Genomic DNA, 23,577 nt, shown 5'->3' on the forward strand with positions numbered 1-23,577 from the left:
GATCGCAGCATTGCGGTGGCAAGGGGAGGTGATCACAATACTCACCTCCTCTTCCGGCCTCCAGCGCTGTCTGCCGTGGCTTCCCGGATGTTGCCATGACGACCCGATGTCGTCATGACGACCCGATGTCGTCATGACAACATCCGGGTCACCAGACAGCAGGAAGATATTTTGGTCATGCGCAGTGCATGACCAAACTATCTTCTCCCTGTGCAGCGCTGACAGTCTGCATAGCACAGGGATGGTGCTCCATTCCTGTGCTATGCAAGCGATCAGAATAAAAAAAGTGCAAGTCCCATAGTGGGACAAAGTATAAAAGTAAAAAAAGTGTCAGAAAGTGAAAAAAAAAAGTTTGAAAAAATTGTAAAAATATAAAAAAAAATAAAAAAAAATAATCCACCATAAATAAAAATATAATGTACCCATCAATAAATATTATTATGAAAAAAAAAAAACAATAAAAGTACACATATTTGGTATTGCCGCGTCCGGAACGACCTGACCTATAAAATTGTCCCACTAGTTAACCCCTTCAGTGAACACGGTAAAAAAAAATAAAGCAAAAAACAATGCTTTATCATCATACCGCCCCCCAAAAAAATGGAATAACACGCGATCAAAAAGACGAATATAAATAAAAATGGTACCGCTAAAAACGTCATCTCGTCCCGCAAAAAAACAATCTGCCATGCAGCTCCATCAGCCAAAAAATAAAAAAGTCCTAGCTCTCAGAATAAAGCGATGCAAAAAAATAATTTTTTCTATAAAATTGCTTTTATTATGTAAAAGCGCCAAAACATAGAAAAACAATATAAATGTGGTACCGCTGTAAACGTACTGACCCGAAGAATAAAGCTACCTTATCAATTTTACCACTCACGGAACAGAATAAAAAAATGTAAAAAAAAATCAATTCCTGAATTGTTGGTTTTTGTTTATTCTGCCTCCCAAAAATGTCACGTGCCTGAAAATGGCACCAATAAAAACGTCAACTCATCCCGCAAAAAAACAAGCCATCACATGACTCTGTCGGCCAAAATATGGAAAAATTATAGCTCTCAAAATATGGTGATGCAAAAACTACAATTTATAAAAAATACGTCTTTTAGTGTGTGACAGCTGTCAATCATAAAAACCCGATATTATTCTGGTATCTCTGTAGTCGCACCGACCCGAAGAATAAAGTCGTCTAATCACTTATACCGCACAAGGAACGGCGTAAAAAATAAACTCTCGGGTTAGGGTTAGGGTTGTGAAAGGGTTACGGTTGGGGTTGGGGTTGGGGTTAGGGTTGGGGTTAGGGTTGGGCTAGGGTTGGGCCGGGCCAGGGTTAGGGTTAGGCTAGGGTTGGGGTTGGGGTTAGGGTTGGGCTAGGGTTGTGCTAGGGTTAGGGTTGGGCTAGGGTTGTGCTAGGGTTAGGGTTGGGGTTAGGGTTAGGGTTGGGCTAGGGTTAGGGTTGGTATTTTTTTCAAAAGTAAAAAAAAAAAAAGATGACGATATGGCAACTAGTGCAAGTGCTCGCTACTTGAGTTTGCATCGGGTGCTCGGGTATGCATTGAGTATCGCAGGTGCTCGAGTCTCCGCCCCATATGCTTCGCGGCCAAAAAAACCTAGCGGGGATTGCCTGCCATGCACGAGCGATCCCCGCATGTTTTTTTTGGGTGTCTAATAACCGTGAAACATGCGGGCAGGGACTCGAGCATGTCACTCGAGAACCCGTGATACATGGTGCATACCTGAGTATCCGATGCAAACTCAAGTAGCGAGCACTTGCGCTCAAGACTAATGACAACTTATTCAATATGATGACCTAATGTTATCAAATTCTGTGTCGTACCTCTGGGTTCAAAATATTCACTATACCCCTTGATAAAATCCTTGAGGGGTGTAGTTTCCAAAATGGGGTCACTTGTGGGGGGTTTCCACTATTTAGGCACATCAGGAGCTCTCCAAACGTGACATGGCGTCCGCTCTCGATTCCAGCCTATTTTGCGTTCAAAAGTCACACAGTGCTCCTTCCCTTCTGAACTCTGCCGTGCGCCCAAACACTGTATTTTCCCCACATATGGGGTATTGACGTACTCAGGAGAAATTGCACAAACGTTTTTGGGGTCCATTTTCTCCTCTTACCCTTGTGAAAATAAAAAAATTGGGGCTAAAACATCATTTTTGTGGAAAAAGTTTGATTTTTTTATTTTCACGGCTCCATGTTATGAACTTCTATAAAGGACTTGGGGGTTCAGGGTGCTCACCATACATCTAGATAAGTTCCCTGAGGGGTCTAGTTTCCAAAATGGTGTCATTTGTGGGGGGTTTCCACTGTTTAGGCACATCAGGGGCACATCCGCTAATTATTCAAACAAATTTTACATTCAAAAAGTCAAATGCTGCTCCTTCCCTTCCAAACCCTGCTGTATGCCCAAGCAGTGGTTTTCCCCCACATATGGGGTATCTGCTTACTCAGGAGAAATTGCACAACAAATTGCATGGTGCAATTTCTCCTGTTACCCTTATGAAAATGCAAAATTGGGGGCTGAAAAACATTTTTGTGGGAAAAATGTGAAAATTTTATTTTTTATGGCTCAATGTTATAAACTTCTGTGAAGCACACATCTAGATAAGTTCCCTGAGCGGTCTAGTTTCTAAAATGGTGTCACTTGTGGGGGGTTTCCTCAGTTTAGGCATATTAGGGGCTCCCCAAATGCAACATGGCATCCGCTAATTATTCAAGCAAATTTTACATTCAAAAAGTCAAATGGCGCTCCTTCCCTTCCGAACCCTGCCGTGCGCCCAAACAGTGGTTTTTACCCACATATGCGGTATCTGCATGCCCAGGGGAAACTGCACAACAAATTTTGGGGTCCATTTTTTCCTGTTACCCCTGCGAAAATAAAAAAAAATGGGTCTAAAGCAACATTTTTGTGATAAAAGTTAAATGTTCATTTTTTTCTTCCACATTCCAAAAATTCCTGTGAAGCACCTGAAGGGTTAATAAAGTTATTGAATGTGGTTTTGAGCACCTTGAGGAGTTTTTAGAATGGTGTCACTTTTGGGTATTTTCTGTCATAAAGACCCCTCAAAGTGACTTCAAATGTGATGTGGTCCCTAAAAAATGGTTTAGTAAATTTTGTTGGAAAAATGAGAAATCGCTGGTCAACTTTTAACCCTTATAGCTCCCTAATAAAAAAAAATGTTGGTTCCAAAATTGTGCTGATGTAAAGTAGACATGTGGGAAATGTTATTTATTAAATATTTTGTGTGACATATCTCTCTGATTTAAGGGCATAAAAATTCAAATTTTGAAAATTGCTAAATTTTAAAAATTTTCGCCAAATTTGTTTTTTTTTCACAAATAAACGCAAGTGATATCGAAGAAATTTTACCACAATCATGAAGTACAATATGTCACGAAAAACCAATCTCAGAATCAGGGAGATCCGTTGAAGCGTTCCAGAATAATTACCTCATAAAGTGACAGTGGTCAGAATTGTAAAAATTGGCCTGGTCATTAACGTGCAAACCACCTTGGGTTGTAAAAGGGTTAAGGACTTCCTCTGAAACCAGGCTTTGGTAGACTGAGGTATGCTTGGAATCATTGTACTGTTATAAGGTCCAATGATGCTCAATCTTTGTTTTCCCCACCTAAGGCATGACATTTCCCCCAAGAACTTCCTGATATTTGTTTGAATGCATTTCGCCTTCGCCATGATGCAGGTTTACAGAGGAAGCAAAGCAGCCCCAGAGCATCATTGAGGTTAAGGTACTGCCAGATTTCACCATAGGAAAAGTGTCTTTTTCGACCTATGAGTCATTCTTCTTTCTTCTGACATAATGCTGATGCATGGGCCAAAAAAGTTCCACTTTTGTCAGACATCACTCTAGAGAACAGTAATCCAAAACTTCTGTGTCTTATCTGTACTGTGTTGAGCGTATTGCATACTACTTTTCTTGTGCTTTTGGATCAGTAGAGGTGTACAAAGTGTTCAGGCATGGAGACTTTCAACATTTAGTTTACACTTTCTGAGCAAATTGAAACTTCAGTGGCAGCTGCCACCAAGTCTTGCTGTAGGCTCTTTACAGTCATTGGAGGGTTTTTGACTACCTGTCCCCTCAGGACACTGCTAGCTGCCAGTGATAGTTTCCTCTTTTTGCTCTTCCAGATAGTGTAGCCAATGTTCCTTTAACCCGTTCCTGACAAAGCCAGTTTTCACCTTCCCAGCCAAATTGTTCATCTGACATGTGTCCTATTATGAACAAACAAAGAAAAATTGGAGTAACCATAAACCACCAATCAAGTTAAAAAAGATATTTATTAGAAAAATTCATTTTAAAAATAATTACCATTCAATACAACAATATGTCAGATCAGGAGGAAAACACATGAAGAGACACCAAATAAATACAAAGTATCAAGCAATATACAGGGCTGTGGAATCGGTAAGCTAAATGTCCGACTCCGGCTTTTAGAAAAATGTGTAACTTTTTAAAGGATTTGTTACTTTCGGTGCTGAAACATCTGAAAAATTAATTAAAATAACAAAAATAATATAGAAGAAATATATTGCAAAAGAATAATTGCCATGGACAGATAAGTTACCTAGCTGCCTTTTAACCGGTCTGTCCATTGCAATTATTATTTTGCAATTTATTTCTTTTATATTATTTTTGTCCATGCTTATTTTAGTTTGCAATACTTTATTTTTCCGATATTTTTTTTATGTGATCCATCTTCTCTGAATCTATATCCAATGACTGTATTTATGGTTACCTGTGATTGTGTTACTATGTATACACAGAGCACATATAGGTGCATCTCACTAAATTAGAATATCATCAAAAAGTTAATTTATTTCAGTTCTTCAATACAAAAAGTGAAACTCATATATTACATAGAGTCATTACAATCATAGTGATCTATTTCAAGTGTCTATTTCTGTTAATGTTGATGATTATGGCTTACAGCCAATGAAAACACAAAAGTCAGTATCTCAGTAAAGTAGAATACTTTATAACAACAGCTTGAAAAATGTTTTTAAAATCTGAAATGTTGGCCTACTAAAATGTATGTTCAATACTTGGTTGGGGCTCCTTTTGCATCAATTACTGCATCAATGTGGCGTGGCATGGAGGCAATCAGCCTGTGGCACTGCTGAGGTGTTATGGAAGCCCAGGTTGCTTTGATAGCAGCCTTCAGCTCGTCTGCATTGTTGCGTCTGGTGTCTCTCATCTTCCTCTTGACAATACCCCATAGATTCTCAGGCGAGGTCAGGTGAGTTTTCTGGCCAATCAAGCACAGTGATACTGTTGTTTTTAAACCAGGTATTGGTACTTTTGGCAGTGTGGACAGGTGCCAAGTCCTGCTGATGAATGAAATTTCCATGTCCAAAAAGCTTGTCGGCAGAGGGAAGCATGAAGTGCTCTAAAATTTCCTGGTAGACGGCTGTGCTGACTTTGGTCTTGATAAAACACAGTGGACCTACATCAGCAGATGTCATGGCTCCCCAAACCATCACTGATTGTGGAAACTTCACACTAGACCTCAAGCAGCTTGGATTGTGTGCCTCTCCACTCTTCCTCCAGACTCTGGGACCTTGATTTCCAAATGAAAATTGGAACTCTGGGAGCTTGTGGAGTGTGTCAATGACTGCCTTCTGGACATCTGTCAAGTCAGCAGTCTTCCCCATGATTGTGGAGCCTACTGAAACAGACTAATGGACCTTTTAAACGCTTAGGAAGTCTTTGCAGGTGTTTTTTGTTAATTATTTTAATTTACTGAGATAACTATTGTGTTTTCATTGGCTGTAAGCCATAATCATCAACATTAACAGAAATAAACACTTGAAATAGATCACTCTGTTTGTAATGACTCTATATAAAATATGAATTTCACTTTTAATATTGAAGAACTGAAATAAATTAACTTTTTGATGATATTCTAATTTTGTGAGATGCACCCTTATATATAGACACAAATATGTTAATTTCCCACTAATCTACATAGTCTTCATGTTCATTTCCCACCTAACAAGCACATGTAATATAATATAAACCTTTTTATACGTTATATGTGCTCATTTTTCTACACTGCTCAAAAAATAAAGGGAACACTTAAGCAACAGAATATAACTCGAAGTAAATCAAACTTCTGTGAAATCAAACTATCCACTTAGGAAGCAACACTGATTGACAATCAATTTCACATGCTGTTGTGCAAATGGAATAGACAATAGATGGAAATTATTGGCAATTATCAAGACACCCTCAATAAAGTAGTGGTTCTGCAGGTAGGGACCACAGACCACATCTCAGTACCAATGCTTTCTGGCTGATGTTTTGGCCACTTTTGAATGTTGGTTGTGCCTTCACACTCGTGGTAGCATGAGACGGACTCTACAACCCACAGAAGTTGCTCAGGTAGTGCAGCTCATCCAGGATGGCACATCAATGCGAGCTGTGGCAAGAAGGTTTGCTGTGTCTGTCAGCATAGTGGCCAGAGGCTGGAGGCGCTACCAGGAGACAGGCCAGTACACCAGGAGACATGGAGGGGGTCGTAGGAGGGCAACAACCCAGCAGCAGGACCACTACCTCCGCCTTTGTGCAAGGAGGAACAGGAGGAGCACAGCTAGAGCCCTGCAAAATGACCTCCAGCAGGCCACAAATGTGCATGTGTCTGGACAAATGGTTAGAAGCCGACTCCATGAGGGTGGTATGAGGGCCCGACGTCCACAGATGGGGGTTGTGCTCACAGCCCAACACCGTGCAGGATGCTTGGCATTTGCCACAGAACTCCAGGATTGGCAAAGTCGCCACTTGCGTCCTGTGCTCTTCACAGATGAAAGCAGGTTCACACTGAGCACATGTGACAGATGTGACAGAGTCTGGAGACACTGTGGAGAGCAATCTGCTGCCTGCAACATCCTTCAGCATGATCGGTTTGGCAGCGGGTCAGTAATTGTGTGGGGTGGCATTTATTTGGAGGGCCGCACAGCCCTCCATGTGCTCGCCAGAGGTAGCCTGACTGCCATTAGGTACCGAGATGAGATCCTCAGACCCCTTGTGAGACCATATGCTGGTGCGGTTGGCCCTGGGTTCCTACTAATGCAGGACAATGCCAGACCTCATGTGGCTGGAGTGTGTCAGCAGTTCCTGCAAGATGAAGGCATTGAAGCTATGGACTGGCCCGCCCGTTCTCCAGACCTGAATCCGATTGAGCACATCTGGGACATGTCTCGCTCCATCCACCAACCACAGACCAGTTGTACCACAGACTGTCCAGGAGTTGGCGGACGCTTTAGTCCAGGTCTGGGAGGAGATTCCATAGGAGACAATCCGCAACCTCATCAGGAGCATGCCCAGGCATTGTAGGGAGGGCACACACAATGCTGAGCCTCATTTTGACTTGTTTTAAGGACATTACATCAAAGTTGGATCAGCCTGTAGTGTGTTTTTCCAATTTAATTTTGGGGGCGACTCCAAATCCAGGCCTCCATAGGTTAATAAATTTGATTTCCATTGATGATTTTTGTGTGATTTTGTTGTCAGCGCATTCAGCTTTGTACAGAACAAAGTATTCAATGAGAATATTTCATTCATTCAGATGTAGGATGTGTTATTTGAGTGTTCCCTTTATTTTTTTGAGCAGTGTATTTAGCTTCCTATGACCTACAGTGGCTTGCGAAAGTATTCACCCTGCTTGGCATTTTCCATGTTTTGCTATCTAACAGCCTGGAATTTTACAGTATTTTTTAGGGTTTGCATCGGATCATGTAAAGCATAGGCCTATAGGTGTGAACTTTTGGTTTTCTTTATTGTAAGGCAATCAACAAATAGGGCAAAGTGACTGAAAACTTCAGTGTGCATAGCTATTCACCTCCCAGTCAGTACTTTGCAGAGTCTCCTTCTGCTGCAATTACAGCTGCAAGACGCTTTGGATACGTCTCTATGAGCTTCCACATCTTATCACTGGGATTTTTGCCCATTCCTCAAGGCAAAAACTGCTCCAGCTCCTTCAAGTTAGACGGTTTCCCCAGTGAACAGCAATCTTCAAGTCTGAATACAGATTCTCAATTGGATTGAGGTCTGGGCTTTGACTAGGCCACTCCAAAACATTTACACGTCTCCATTTAAACCACTAGAGTGTTGCTTTAGCAGTATGCTTTGAGCCTTTGTCTTGTTGGAAGGTGAACCTCTGTCCCAGTCTTAAATCACTGACAGACTGAAGCAGGTTTTGCTCAAGAATATCCCTGTATTTCATACCATCCATCTTCCCCTTGACTTGCACCATTTTCCCTGTCCCTGCTGCTGAAAAACATCCGCACAACATGAAGTTGGTGTGGTGTTTTTGGGATGATGAGCTGTTTGGCGCCAGACATAGCATTTACCTTGGTGACCAAAGGTCAGCACCTTCCTCCATAAATTTGGGGAGTCTCCCACATGTCTATTGGCAAACTAAAAACGTGCCTTACAATTTTTGAGCAAATCCATTGAGTGGCGATCTAAATCTGCACATGTGCCGCCTCCGGTGGCCATTTTCCTGAAGCCCACTGCCGGGAAATCAATGTACAAAGCGGGGAGTCCACTTCTGCCTCACTGCTGACATTTTCTTGTAGTCCAGAGCCCGCTATCAGACCCCTGGGCCAACCCCTCCTTACAGCCCACGACCTGCAGCACTGCTCCACTTCTGCCACCACCGGCTTCCTACACCAGCGACCCTGCCTCCTATGACCCCACTCCATCGCCTTCGCCAGTAAGCTAAATTTGGACTATAAGACGGACCCCCACTTTAACATCAACATTTTTTCCCTCTTTTCCTCCTCCCCATCTTACAGTCCCATAAATTTAATTTTTGCCTGTATTTTTCTCACTTCACTTCACTAACCGACTATTTAGTGCGGATGATGCATGACACACAAATCGGATTACAAAAATATTTAAACACAGGTTGTAAAGTATCAAAGTAGCTAAAAAGCCAAAGTGGGGTGAATACTTTCGCAAGGTCCTGTCCAGCTGCTTCATTATACAGAGAGGGACAAGTCGTGGTGATTTTCTTTCACCTCTCTATTTTTAATAACTTTTTTTAATCTGTCACATTTGACTACTAAAGTCCCCAAGGTGGTGGGGGATGCTAAGATTCTAAATGAACAATTGTCCCCTTAAATGTACAGGGACTAAATTCTACTATGAAGAGTTACTCCCTTCATCATCGCCTTTGGAAAAAGAAAGTTCAAGAATCATTTTCATTTCCATCATACTCATAAGTTATCTAATCACAAGCTCATGGAGCGTTATTTTAGCACCTCCCCCGATAAGACGACGTCTCTCTCTTGATCTGAAGTTGCACTCCATCGGCACACTTGGAGACTTGTGCAGACAGACATACTGGTTACATTAGGCAGCCTTTATCGACTTAAAACGGGCAAGGTTTCTTCCCTGGAGGGAATTCTTTGATTTCTCAAATTTATTACCTAGAGTGATCCGACAAAAAAATCCCTTGAACCCAGAATAGGAGGAGAAATCACACAACTATGTGATTCCCTACACGCTCCTTGGTCATCAAACGCAACAGGGACTCTCAAAATCCTCCACCATGGACATAGTACTTACAGAGCCGATTGAGATGGAGGAGTCTGTCTCTTTTGCCACATTAGCCACACAAAGCAGTAAAATTAGATAGCCAAGAATAGTAAATCTGTCACGATAGCTGGGCACACAGCAGTAAAATTAGATTCCTTGGTCCTGGCTGGCTCTGTAAATACTATTCCAGTAGGGATGGAATATTATGCTTTTACAGCTGAGCGTAGATAGTGACAGGACCATATAGATTTACTGTGCATGCTCAGCTACCTTTACAATAGACAGTTAGCATTAGTAACTCTATACGGCACCATTCCCATAATAAAACAAATCTTTACAACCATTCCATATTTTTTTTAACAATAGTACATTGAAAAAAGTTAAAAATACAATTTTATTCACAAGTAATTATAAATATCATGGCGGCACAACCTTCTTAAGCTTTACGTTTTTGGACACAATTCTAATTAGTTTAAGAGCTGGTAATTTTGCCAAGCTCCTAACCATTTCTAAAGCAGCTGTAAAAAATGGTCTTATTCTCATATTCAAATCATTTTTGTCTCTTTTTTTTTCCATGACACATGGGGCCTAATTTTTACATTGCTATTTTTTCTAATATCAGCTGAAAAATAAAGGAAATACATGTCCGCTTTTTATGATCACTAAAAAAAATAAATTTCAAATCTCTCCTTAAAAATTATTTTTAATATTTTGAACATATGCTTTATTTCAATGACGGTAGTGCCACAAACAGCAATTCTTTGGACTGGCAGTGGCTTTACATTATTCTTTTATTTCACACATTATGCTCCCCCTACAAGATCATAAAAGACATCTTATTAGGGACATTTTAACATTTAACCCCTTCACGCCATGGCCATTTTCCATTTTCGTTTTTTCCTCTCATTCTTCCAAGAACCATAACTTTCTTAGTTTTCTGTCAATATAGCCATGAGTTGTACCTTCATTCATTTTATCATTTGATGCACTGGAAAGCGGGGAAGAAATTCCAAGTGTGTTGAAATTGCAAAATTAGTGCAATTTCACAATTGTTGTTTTTTTTTTATTTACCATGTTCACTATATGGTAAAACTGACCTGACTATATGATTCTGCAGGTCAGGACAAATACACAGATACCAGACATGTATAATTTTTTTTTATTTTTATTTTAGTAGTGAAAAGAAAATTCGGCAATTTGTAAAAAAAAAAGAATCTTGCGTTTATCACAATTTTCCAAGACCCGTAACGTTTTCATTTTTCGGGGTCTAGGACTGCTTATTTTTGCGCCCTGAGCTGACGTTTTTACTGATAGCATTTTGGAGTAGATACAATTTCTTGATCGCCTCTTATTGCATTTAATTGCAATGTGGCAGCGGCCAAAAAAAAATGTAATTCTGGCGTTTTGATTTTTTTTTCGTTACACTGTTTACGGATTGGATTAATTTATTTTATATTTTGATGGATCAGACTTTTACAAACGCAGTGATATTAAAAAACAAATAAAAATGGTAAGTTATTTTTAATGGGGCAATTTGAACCTATTTTTTTTTTATTTAATACTATAAAAAGTGAAAAAAAAAAGTTTTTAACCCCTTTCCGACGTGGTATGTAATAGTACGCACCATGTCGGCACCCCCTGTTCAGCGCGGGCTCCGGCGCTGAGCCCGCACTGAACAGGGCACATGTCAGCTGATTCTTACAGCTGATATGTGCCTGCAACAGCCGCGGGTGGAATCGCGATCCACCCGTGACTGTTAACCAGTTAAATGCCGCTGTCAATCTCTGACAGCGGCATTTATCTTCGTGACACCGGAAGTGCCGTCTTAGCCCTGCCCATCAGTGACCCCATCATGTGACTGCGGGTCACCGATGCATGGGCATGACAACCCAGGGTCTGCAGCTGAGCCCTGTGGTTGTCATGTAAAGATTGCTATGAGCGCCACCTAGTGGTCTGCGCTCATAGCACATGAGCATTTCTACTACATAGAGGCAATGAGCAGATCGCTTCTATGTAGCAGAGGCAATCAGACTGCTGCTGCTTCTAGTCTCCTATGGAGACTATAGAAGCATTGAAAAAAAATGTTTTTAAAAATATTTAAAAAAATATAAAAGTTTAAATCACCCCCCTTTTGCCCCATTCAAAATAAAATAATAAAAAATAAACCCCACAAAAACATATTTGGTGTCGGTGCGCTCAGAATCGCCCGAACTATCAATATAAAAAAAAAAAAATTATCCGATCAGTAAACGGCGTAACGAGAAAAAAATTCCAAACGCCAGAATTACGTTTTTTGGTCGTCGCAACATTGCAATAAAATGCAATAACGGGCGATCAAAACATCGGATCTACCCCAAAATGGTATTAATAAAAACATCAGCCCGGCGAGCAAAAAATAAGCCCTTACCTGGCCTCAGATCCCAAAAAATGGAGACGCTACAAATCTCGGAAAATGGCGCCATTTTTTTTTTCTTTCTTTCTAGCAAGCTTTGGAATTTTTTTCCACCACTTAAATAAAAAAGAACCTATACATGTTTGGTGTCTCCAAACTTGTAATGACCTGGAGAATAATAATCGCAGGCCAGTTTTAGCATTCAGTGAACGTGGTCAAAAAACAAAACTGTGGAATTGCATTTTTTTTGCAATTTCACCGCACTCTGAATTTTTTCCCTGTTGTCCAGTACACAATATGGTAAAACCGGTGATGGCGTTTAAAAGTACAACTCGTCCCGCAAAAAAATAAGTCCTCATATGGCCATATTGAACAAAAAATAAAAAAAGTTCTGGCTCTGGAAAGAAGGGGAGCAAAAAAAACTAAAACGCAAAAACAGAAAATGCTCCGGTCATGAAGGAGTTAAAAATATTTGTTAGTCCCCTTAGGGGACTTGAAGCTGTGATCATCTGTGCATCATCACTGCTATGTATAGTGAAAATCATGATCTATTATTACCAGCCATGGGCTGGCTTTCACAGAACTACAGTAATGCCAGGCACGGGGGTTTTCAGCAGACCCCCAGTCGTCAAGACAACCCATTTGCACCCCATGATCAATCACGTCATGGGCGTGCCGCCGATGGAAGTGTGGAACAAAGCACGCCCCTGTCGATGCATGTTTACCCCTGCTTTCATAATGGCTGATTAAGTCAGTCGTCACGTGAGTCTGCATCAAAGGCAGGGACACGACATAAACTTACGTCATATGTCATGAAGGGTTAATACTTTTTTACACTGCAGATTTCCCCTAGGGAAAGGGGATTTCGCCTCAGTTACAGTGCAAATACAGCCTACTGCTTAAACAGCACAGCTGATCTAGGTCTGGCAGGACCCAGCAGCTCTTGCTCCCTCTGGACACCCAGTGTTAACACGATCACTGGATCCAGATGCAGAAGCACTGTTCGTGCTCCCTTTTCTCTATACATGCCATTTGTTTACTGCTGTCTATTCTCCGATCAGTAAGGCAGATATGGTAATAAACAAATTCTGCCTTCTCTATGGCGAGTCTGGCTATGTCTGACAATGAGCTACCTGCTCCTGCAGAATCTTGTGCAGCTGCTTTCTCTGCAATTACATTTTATAAAATCACAGCGAAGTAAAATGCAGACTACCTAATTGTTTAAAGGCTAACCATACTAAGCTGTACCGTTTGTGTACTTGAGGAATAACACTATTTATATTGTATCCTGCATTTTCACCAGTTTCCCTCTGCATGCTCTATCTCTAATTTGAAATCCACTTGGAACTGTGGTGAAGAGACTAGCTGGAGTGATCTCTGCCAAACAAAACACTGCACAAAGAGGAATTCTTGCTCTCCATTCATTTTTTAACTGGAGAAAATTATATATTAGAGCTGAATTGTCGTGAGATAAAAGTTAGAAAACTCTCCACAATCTGTATTTCGCCCTCTGCTTGTTTTCTCTCCCTGCTGCTCACTCTCTCCTCCCCCAAAGAGCATAATGGGCTGTGTCACATGCAGTCATGTGATGCAAGATGAATGTAAGCTGCTTTTTCACAGTGGAATATGAGTTAAGGCGACAGGGGGAGCCGAAGCAGTGTCTGATAATTGGGAAAGGAAGCTGATTTCTCAGATAAAATGTATTACAAAGTTTCTTCTAAGCGCCTGTACTATTTAGGAAATGTTTGTTGAAACTATAGTTCTGTTTAAAGTGCATGGGCTGTCTGGAAGTAGTTAATATTTCTTTTTTTTCTCAACAATTTCTTGTGTATAGCTAGCTTTGACAAAAAACAAGGTGGCAAGCAAGATGGTTCACATAAAAGGACAAAAAATTCAAAAAACATCAGAGAAAAAACCCAGCCTTACCAACACCAGGTCAGATTACCAATGCACTAGCAGGATGCAGCAGACGCCCATGATAAAGGTCGGGGCAGCACAGGTGAAAAATACTGTTGCAAACAGCCACTCACAGACCTACCAATTCATGGAGGGGTGGCTGTGTAGTATTAAACACAAATGAGGCTTGCATAAGATGCCAGTCACACAAATACGTGTGATGCGGTGTCTGGCTTACTTATTAGCCCTTGATCAGGCGGGCTGCCCAGTACTATATACATGCACCCCACTAGACAGACGTCCTATTCACCCAACCAACACTAAAGGAGCTGGCTGCATCCTGCAAAATGGAAAAAAATAGAATTAGACTTACCGGTAATTCGGTTTCTAAGACCCTCCATGACAGTACCCTAGGAGGTTGCCTCCCCATCCTAATTAGGGACAAGAAACACAAGATGTTAAATAGCCCCTCCCAACCGCCATCCTCAGTGTTTTTCTAAAGGACCACACCGTATGAATGCTTCAAATATTTTAATCACACCAAGGAATTCATAAAGTATGAAAATTTAAAGGGCGGGAACTACCTGTGCTGTCATGGAGGGTCTTAGAATTAGACTTACCGGTAATTCGGTTTCTATTTTCTCCAATCCCCTCCATGACAGCATCCTAGTAGTACCAAAGAATAATGTTTTAGGGAGGGACAACAGCTTGAAGGATCTTCCTTTCAAAGGCTAGATCCCCATTAGCCGCCACATCTAACGATAATGTTTTGCAAAGGTATGGACTGATGATCATGTCGCAGCTCTGCAAATCTGCTCGACTGATGCACTTCACTCTCTCAGCTCAGGAGACAGACATCGCTCTGGTAGAATGAGTCTTTAATGATCCTGGATCATCGCTTTCTTGATCCAGTTTGCCAGTGTATTTTTGGATATCTTCTTCCCTTTGTTGGGCTCACCATATTGGACAAGGAGACTTTGATCTTTCCTCCATGTCTGGGTTTGCTGTAAGTAATGTAGAATAATCCTCCTGACATCCAGGGTATGGAATACTTCTCTGCTGTTTGAAGGATTTTGACAAAAAGAAGGGAGGATTATAGGCTGGGACCTATGAAAATCGGTTACCACTTTAGGAAGAAACTAAGGTTCCAGCTGGAAAACTATCCTATCCTCTGAAATTTTCAGATAGGGTTCTCTGATGGATAGTGATTAGATCTCGCTTACTCTCCTAGCTGTTATGGCTACCAGAAAGGCAGATTTCCATGACAGCTTATCAATTTGTACCTCCATGATTGGTTCAAAGGGCTGCATAGTAAGACCTTTAAGTATAATATTCAGGTCCCAGGGAGGGACCATTTTTGTTCTTGTAGGATTTATTCTGGAGGCGGCTGTCATGAATCTTTTAAATCTCTCTTTATCAAAGTAAGAACTCAGGGCTGATATCTGAACTTTGAGGGTATTTGGACGTAGTCCCTTTGACAGGCCTTCCTGTAGGAAATCCAGAATCTTGGCTACATCCGGATAGAAAGGGTCTGGTGGATGAGGACCGTACCATAAGCCAAAAACCTTCCAGATTTTAGTATATAGAATTTGTGACCGGCTTCTTGCTCTTCTGGAGGATATGGATCACCCCTTCTGAGAGGCCTCTGGCTCTTAAGATTGAGGCTTCAGAAGCCAGGCTGCTAGATTTAGGCTCTGGGGGTCCGGATGGATGATCGGGTCTTGCTGCAGTATGTTGTGGACTGGAGGAAGCAGTATAGGTCCTTCTATCTTTAGGATGTTCAGAGTCCCAAACTATCCTCTTTTTGGAGCTATGAGGATTGTCTTGACTCGTTCTGCTCTGATCTTTTGTAGTAATCTCGGTAGCAATGGGATCGGCGGCAATGCGTAGGTGAGACTGGCTTCCCAAGGATGGGCGATGGCATCTATCCCGACAGAAGCGTCTTTGGGATCCAGGGAGAAAAATTGTCTCACTTTTGCATTTTGTTGATTCGCAAATAGATCCACTTCCAGATAACCCCATCTTTCCACCAGCATCTGGAATCCATCTGTGTTCAGGCTATATTCACCTGGATATACATCCCTTCTGCTCAAGAAATCTGCCTGGGAGTTGTTGGAACTCCTTAGGTGAAGGGCTGATGTCTTAAGTGGGCCACTGTCATTATGTTGTCTGAGTATACTTTGACATGTGTCCCTTGAAGCAGAGATGTAGCAGCTTTGAGGGTCTCTTACAGAGCCTTTAATGCTCTGAAGTTTCAGGACTGGTGTGCAATCTCCGGAGGCCAGATTCCCTGAAATATTGTTTGGGATATTACAGCTCCCCAGCCTTTTTTGCTGGCATCTTTTCTTACTGATATCAGAGGAAGCTTGACGTTCCTCTCCCTATGTTCTCTCGACTCAGCCACCAATCTAAGGATATCTTTATCCGCTCTGGAAGGTGGATATTGCTAATGAGAGACCTTGGCAATCTGTCCCAGCGAGAAAGAATGTATTTCTGTAGAAGTCTTGTGTGGGCCTGGGCCCATGGGACAGCTGGAATACAGGAGGTCATGGATCCTAGGACTGGCATCGCAAACCGTATGGAGACCATCTTTCTATTTTTCAGAGCATAGACTTTTGCTCTCAACTGTATTTGCTTCTCTTTGGGTAGAAACAAGGTTTGCCTTTGTGAGTCTAATAGGGTTCCCAGGAAGGTTTTCCTGGTGGACGGAATTAGATCCAATTTCTCTCAGTTTACTAGCCAACCCAAAGATTCCAAGATGTGGAGGGTAGCCTGCAGATCTTGTTTGAGTTGAGTAACCAAAGGAGGCCACTACCAGGAAGTCATCTAAGTAGGGGATGATGGAGATACCCCTATTCATTATGAATGCTACCAGCTCCGCCATGAGCTTTGAGAAAAGTCGTGGGGCTGACGAAATCCCAAAGGGCAGGACATTGAATGGGCCTTATATTTTGCCCGTTTGACTGCAAACCTTAGAAATTTTCGGTAAGATGGATGTATAGGCATGTGATAGTACGCCTCTTGCAAGTCGATGGTTGCCATGACGAACCCCTTGTCTATTAACGGAACCGTGGATCTTATAGATTCCATCTTGAATCTTCTGTACTTGACAATGATTCAACCGTTTTAGATTCAGAATTATTCTGTAGGCCCCTGGGGGCTTTTTTATGAGGAAAAGTTGGGAGTAATGACCTCTTCCTTGTTCCTCACGAGGTACTGGAGATACAACCCCGGATTCTTGTACATTTTGAAGACCTGCTAAAAGGATTTTTTGCAGATTTGGGGCTGATAGAGATGTGATCTCTAGTCTCTGAGGAGGATGTGAAAAAAACTCTATTTGTGCTCCCACTTGGACCATTTGTAGAATTCTCTGGTCTGAGGATATTTGTTGCCACTGTGGGAGAAAGTGAGCAATCCTGCCTCCTACATGCATGGCGTCATGGTCTTTCCGGTCACTGGTTTGGGAAGATGTTCTTTCCTCTTCCCCCTTTCGGATAACTCCAGCAACCCGATTTTCCTTTCCCTCTATACTGCAGGTTCTGAGCCTGTGATGGACGAAAGGATCTCCTTTTAAACACTTTTGGCTCCGGTAGTGACTTTTTATCCAAAGCTTTTTCCAACAGCTCATCCAGACCTTCACCGAATAAATATTTTCCTTTAAATGGAATAGTATAAAGCTTAGATTTGGAAGTACTATCCCCGCTCTATCTTCAACCATAGCGCCCTTCTCGCCGAATTGGATAAAACCAGGGATTGGGCCACCATCCTGATTCTGCCAAAGCATCCACTAGGAACCCCGTGGATTTTTTCCGCAAAGGTAATGCGGCTAGCAACTCTTCTCTCAGGGTACCTTTTGCAATATGCTCCTCCAGCTGTTGTAGCCAGCGAAAAATGGACCTTGCCCCACAAGTTGATGCGATGTTAGTATTTAATAACGTTGAGGTTTCCCATGATTTCCTTAATAAGCTCTGCAGATGCAGATCTTTGGGAACCTACACCTTCCATGGTCAAATGGATTTTGTCCTACCTTAAGGTGTCTTCCCATTAGGGCTTTCTTATAAGCAGAGCCCGTGATCCAGCGCTTCTTCCATCCACTAGGATAAAAGATTCCTCCCTCTGGCTTCATTCCACCAATCTTCGGTGTCAAATTTTCCTTTTTTTTGATTTTTGAATTTCCCGCCGGTCATGCGTTCCACCCTGTAACGCACTGGAAGTGACGTCACCGGCCGCCAATACTGGAACTTCCGGCGTTTCCTGCAGGCGCACAGAGCGCGATGGGAGGATAGGAGGAAGATCGGGGCTGGGGAGCTACGGGAGGTCCCCAGCCCTCCGCACCACTTAGTGTTACCTTGCGGCGCGGGCGAGGTCCCGCTCCGGAGAACGGGAGCTAACAGAGGAGGAAAGGCAGAAGGGATCGACCTCTGCAGCCCGGCTTCCAGATACATAGGGCGGATACTGCTCCCCGGCCACAGCACCCCACAGATAACCTCTTCATCCCTTCAGGGACAGGAAGAACACTGAGGATGGCAGTGGGGAGGGCTATTTAACCTCTTGTGTTTCCTGTCCCCAAATAGGATGGGGAGGCAACCTCCTAGGGTGCTGTCATGGAGGGGATTGGAGAAAAGTGCAATAAAAAGATGAAAAATAATGTACAAAATAAATACATGAGGTATTAGTCGATATTTTGGCCAAAATACGCAAGCTCGCAACCCACGTCAAGGGTTCTCCTATGCAAGCCCCATCACATTTTTACTACTACACAGCCAACCCCTCCATGAATTGGTAGGTGTGTAAGTGGCTGTTTATATCAGTATTTTGCACTGATGCTGCCCCCGTCTTTATCATGGGGGCCTGCTGCATCCTGCTAGTGCATTGGTAACTGAGCTGGTGTTGGTAAGGCTGGCAAGCAAGATGGGCTCTCTAAAAAAAATGATTAGATGTCACATGCAGTTTCCTTAAAGTACTGAGTGGCAAGTCTTACCTAGTTATGCATTGATTTGGTTGTACAACGCATGAAAACGGAACCCGATTTCTTGCTGAAAAAACATTCATGCTCTTGTTCAGTTAACTCTGGATAAAATTGCTTGAAATCATCCATAAACGTCTGTGTTCACATTTTACATTAATGTTTACATTATCAAAGAATAATGGACTTAAAATCCGTGTACCAAGTGAGTTTTGGATCATGAAGTGGCTGTTGGATCAGCTGGTGTGAATTTTCATGGTGCCATCACCTATTGCTCTGGGAATTAACACAACCGGTTAGATGGGCCTATACTTCATCAGACATGGATGTTTTAAAAGTGGTCCAAATGGCTGTCTACGATCATATCTAGTAGTCACGCAACTGCAATACGCCATATGCTTCTGCTTAACCACAATTTTTAACGCAACATGTTGTTCTGCTGTGTGTGCTTGTGATAATTTGTGTGACAATTTTCTGGGGCTTCCCATAATCTTTTCCTGGATGTCTGCAGTAACAACAGATGTTTGAACACATGATTATCTAAATTTATTTATTTTTTTGCATTGGTCACGGATCCCATGTATACATTTTTTTTTTAAGATGTGAAGGTCCAGAAATTGACCAGCAAAGCAGTCCTTTATTTTTGTGAATGAGCCTGTATATAGGACACCATCGCAATTATTTAGCTTAGTCAAATACGACATGTTGGATACTCACACCTGGCAAGAGAAGGATATGATACGATTCATTTCTTACACTGTTAAAAGAAATCTGCGCTCCAATTTGTTGCGATGGGCTATAAAAACAGTTATAATAAATGAGGATAAACATTATTCTCAACAAGCCCCACAAGGGAAACTGGTTTGTTGTTGGAGGCCCACCCTCTAAGTTTTATGTAAATGAAGTGCATATTCCCAACACTAAATTCTAAAAAGCACCAATGTCAAACCAGACTGCATGGTCTCTAAGTTTATTTAAAAGATGGATACTTAGTACATGACAAATCACATTTCTTTATAATTCATTAGAAACTCTGAGATTAAAACACAATTGTTCCCATTGTTAAGCATTTAATTCCGGTAATCTATATTTTTTAATTTATTTTTTATTTTTTAAACAGTCAATTATTAACACAGTTATGGTCAATTGTTACTTAGCGTTACACTAGATTTTAATCTTGGATTGTAGAACCCCATCTACTTGTTACGTTATTGCACCTCACAAGCTTATATTCAGAATTTTTGTGACTTTCCTAACAGTTTAAATAATGAAAATATAGTTTAAAAAGTCTTCCTTACTAGAGTAATTAAAAAACCCAAGTCCTGAGAATGTTATAAAAGTTACATATGATCATTCACACCTAGACCATCATTACATTGCAGTCGCCATACATTATACGATATAACCTAAGCGAAAGCACTGGCTAATGTACTGCAGAGCAGATTATTCTTGGGACGTCTGAAAATATACAACTTAGGAGGTTTCTGCTGACGTCTAAAGATGAAAAATACCAAATTGTGATCTACACTGACGGTGCGGCTGCTTATTTCCCGGCTTCATTATCAAATATAAAGCATGGTCACTAGCTAATCATCATACATCTGTCTTGTTTCCCTGTTACAGGCAAATATACAAGCAGATAGAGCAAAATCAGCATCGTTACATTAGCCAGTGAAGGTTTTTATCTTACCTTTTATCCGGACCAGAATAAAGCACGAATAGAATATTGGCTCTGCAAAAACTAGATCTAACCTATACAACTGTACTACTGGAGAATTAAACTTTTTTTGTGCTCTTGTAGTTTTTTTTGGTCATATGTTTAAGACCCCACTCAAAAGTATGAAAACAGGTGTTTTCCAAAATTCCACTCAATTAACCTAAAACACACTATAATCCGGTATGTTAGGTTGTGGACAGTTAATCTGCCGACAATTTAGGCGCTTTTCAGACAGAATTTTTTTATTCCATACTCTGGACTGCTGCAATCTTTTTCTTTATTGTTTTAGCAATTGTGTTGGACCTAAAAGGTTGCGGCTGCCCTCCCCCTCCAGCCTCCTTTGACTTTGTTGATTAGATGCCATCCTGTGACATCCCGTCACCTAAAAGATTAAATTGTGTACAAAAAAAAAAGTTTATGTTTGTTACTGGATGCAAGTGTATGGAATAATGGCTGCACTACTCCACACAGTGAAAATGTGTAAACCCAAATGCAACAAAGGCCAAACTGGCCCGATTTGGTGAATGGCGTTTTGTGAATGCATTCAAAAGGGTTATAAAGCTTCACATTGTAAGAGAAAAGTACAGATGATGTGATGACCCCACACACCTGCGCAGAGACCCCACACACCTGCGCAGAGACATGACGGTTGGTGTGTAGGGTTGTATCGTCATTGGCTTTACCAGCCCACGTGGTACACACAGACACCAAAGACAGTGTCAGAAAAGAGCATTCGCTATCCCTGGTAACAATGAGGGAACAAATGATTGTCTTCTGTAGACGTGGAAATTAGATAAAATCCTGGTTCTGCAGGATCTGTAATCTTGTTTAGTACTGTGTTTTAACAACTAAACTGATGACAGAGGGGTGACAGATCAGTAGCGCAAGACCTGAATCAGACTTAGATTTTGATGACATTTTTCAACTAAAGCCTAGAAGTGAATACAAAAAGTACTTCTACTAATCTCCTCAAAACTTAAACTGCATATGTGATTTCAGAAAAAGAACTTCCCCAAAAAACATGTGTGTGTGCGTGCGTGACCCTTAGAAATGGGATATTGGTCTTCTTGGATAATTACTGCTAAATTTTCAGACTTTGAATGTACTTCTTAGGTAAAAATCCTAAGTTTTGGCAAACAAAAAAAGAAAAAGAAACGTATGTATGTACACCTGTCTATAAATCTTATAAATACAAAAAACATTCCTGTAAAGCTGTAACACAGTTATGTAAGAGCTTTTAAAGATCATCAAAATAAAAATAAGCCAGCATTAAATACGGCAAAAGGTTTTTTCTCCTACTTTGTGGTGTATTATGTTAGCAAACTTTTTTTTTTTTTTTTTTTAACATAGGTAAATTAATACCTAAACTGCATCTCCTATTTTATTTTTAAACGATCTTTAAAGGCCCTAAAATATAATTTATCGTAATTTCTGTATATATAACTATGATAAGTAAATCATATGGTTCAAATGTTATACAGAATTAATAAAATATTCTCTAAATGTGCAGATTTTAAAACACATGAAAAACGTTTTAGAAGAATAATAAAAAGAAAAAAAAAACAGCAGCAGCAGAACAAGTATGTAGGAATATATATATGTATATATCTTATTTTACATATTTATCCATTTTCCTCTTTTAGGCAACATAGCATTCAATTGATGAATGATTGTGTTAATCATTTAAGGCATCAGTGCGTCAAGGGCAAAAACGGAAAAAAAACATTGATTAACAAAAATAAATACAAACTGAGAAAAGCATAATAGTGGCACATTTTAAAGCATTGCACATTTCATCTGCCGGCCACTAGTCTCACCCAATACATTACATTTTATTCCACCTTCAGTGCTAGTGCAGGACGATGCATTGGAAAGAGTCCACAGGGTTAAACTGCACAAAGTAAAAAGTTCAGAGAACAAATTTGACTTCATTTTTTAGAAGGTCGTTAATTGTACTAAACCGGTCCGGCAATATTCTCATTTTGACAGTTCCATCTGCACCACAGGAAAAGATGTGATTGGCGGGCCCGGTCTCGATCTGCATCACGCCTGTTCCGATATTTCTAAAGATGGACTGACGTGCATGCTCATTAAGGAAAGTGTGCATTAGATTGAAAGAGGTCAGGCTCCAGACCTGGAACAGAAAAGAAACTACACTTATTTACATGTACATCACACTATACTGCCTGGGGTCCTACAGCAGCTCCCCCTAATCCTACCTATGTAATAACCTACAGCTGACTTGTGATTGTTGCTGTATATGGAAATATAGGGAAGAGACTGTCTAGTTTGTAACATGCTTTATGGCTTCTGTACTGTATATTTAGTACCAAAAATTGTTATCAGATCCCATCTGAAGAAGGTAGGAAAACGTTTGATGACTTATCGGTCACCAAATATACCACATGTACACAGAGCCATAATATGTAGTATTCTGTGTCAAATCTTCAGTGAATGAAGCATCTGCTATACAAACAATTCCTCCTGATGGCTTTGCTTGCTACCTGTTTTTTTTTCTACTGTACAATGAATGTTGGAGGAAAAAAAAAAAGAAATGTGATATATAACTGCCCTTTAATATGTATATTTGCTGCAGTATACCAAATATAGAGATAGCTTACATGATTCCATGCATTACTCATCCACAGCTCGTCCTTTAGGCTAGAACCATTTATGTTTGGCTGAGAGAGCGGGACGCCGACCCCCCCAATCCGGGAGAGCGGGACGCAGGCCCCCCCCCCTCAATCCGGGAAAGCAGGACGCCAAACCCCCCCCCCCAATCCGGGAAAGCAGGACGCCAACCCCCCCCCCCCCCCCATCCGGGAAAGCGGGACGCCGACCCCCCCCCCCCCCAATCCAGGAGAGCGGGACGCCGGCACCCCCCCCCCAATCCGGGAGAGCGGGACGCCGACCCCCATCTGGGAGAGGGTGAATGAGCCACTGGTTGTAGTTTATCTCCCAAGAGAACAAATCAAACATCCCCCGAAATTTGCCATTAGGGGACCTTTGGAACATCCCAGTACACATTAGCTA

The 23,577-nt window shown here is 41.3% G+C and overlaps 1 protein-coding gene across 2 annotated transcripts in view; it reads right to left on the minus strand.

The window, feature by feature from the left end:
- Positions 1-21,864: 21,864 nt before the first annotated feature.
- Positions 21,865-23,577, minus strand: part of DMXL1 (Dmx like 1) — a 136,809-nt gene continuing 135,096 nt past the window's right edge. For both annotated transcript variants that reach the window (XM_073676944.1, XM_073676939.1), the window contains one exon: positions 21,865-22,678. In XM_073676944.1, coding sequence (XP_073533045.1) covers positions 22,454-22,678 — 225 coding nt within the window. In that variant the 3' untranslated portion in view covers positions 21,865-22,453. The remainder of the gene's footprint in view (positions 22,679-23,577) is intronic.

Source organism: Phyllobates terribilis, unplaced genomic scaffold (assembly GCF_046119375.1).
Source record: "Phyllobates terribilis strain yellow unplaced genomic scaffold, ASM4611937v1 Scaffold_1__5_contigs__length_1240528914, whole genome shotgun sequence".
Lineage (NCBI taxonomy): Eukaryota > Metazoa > Chordata > Amphibia > Anura > Dendrobatidae > Phyllobates > Phyllobates terribilis.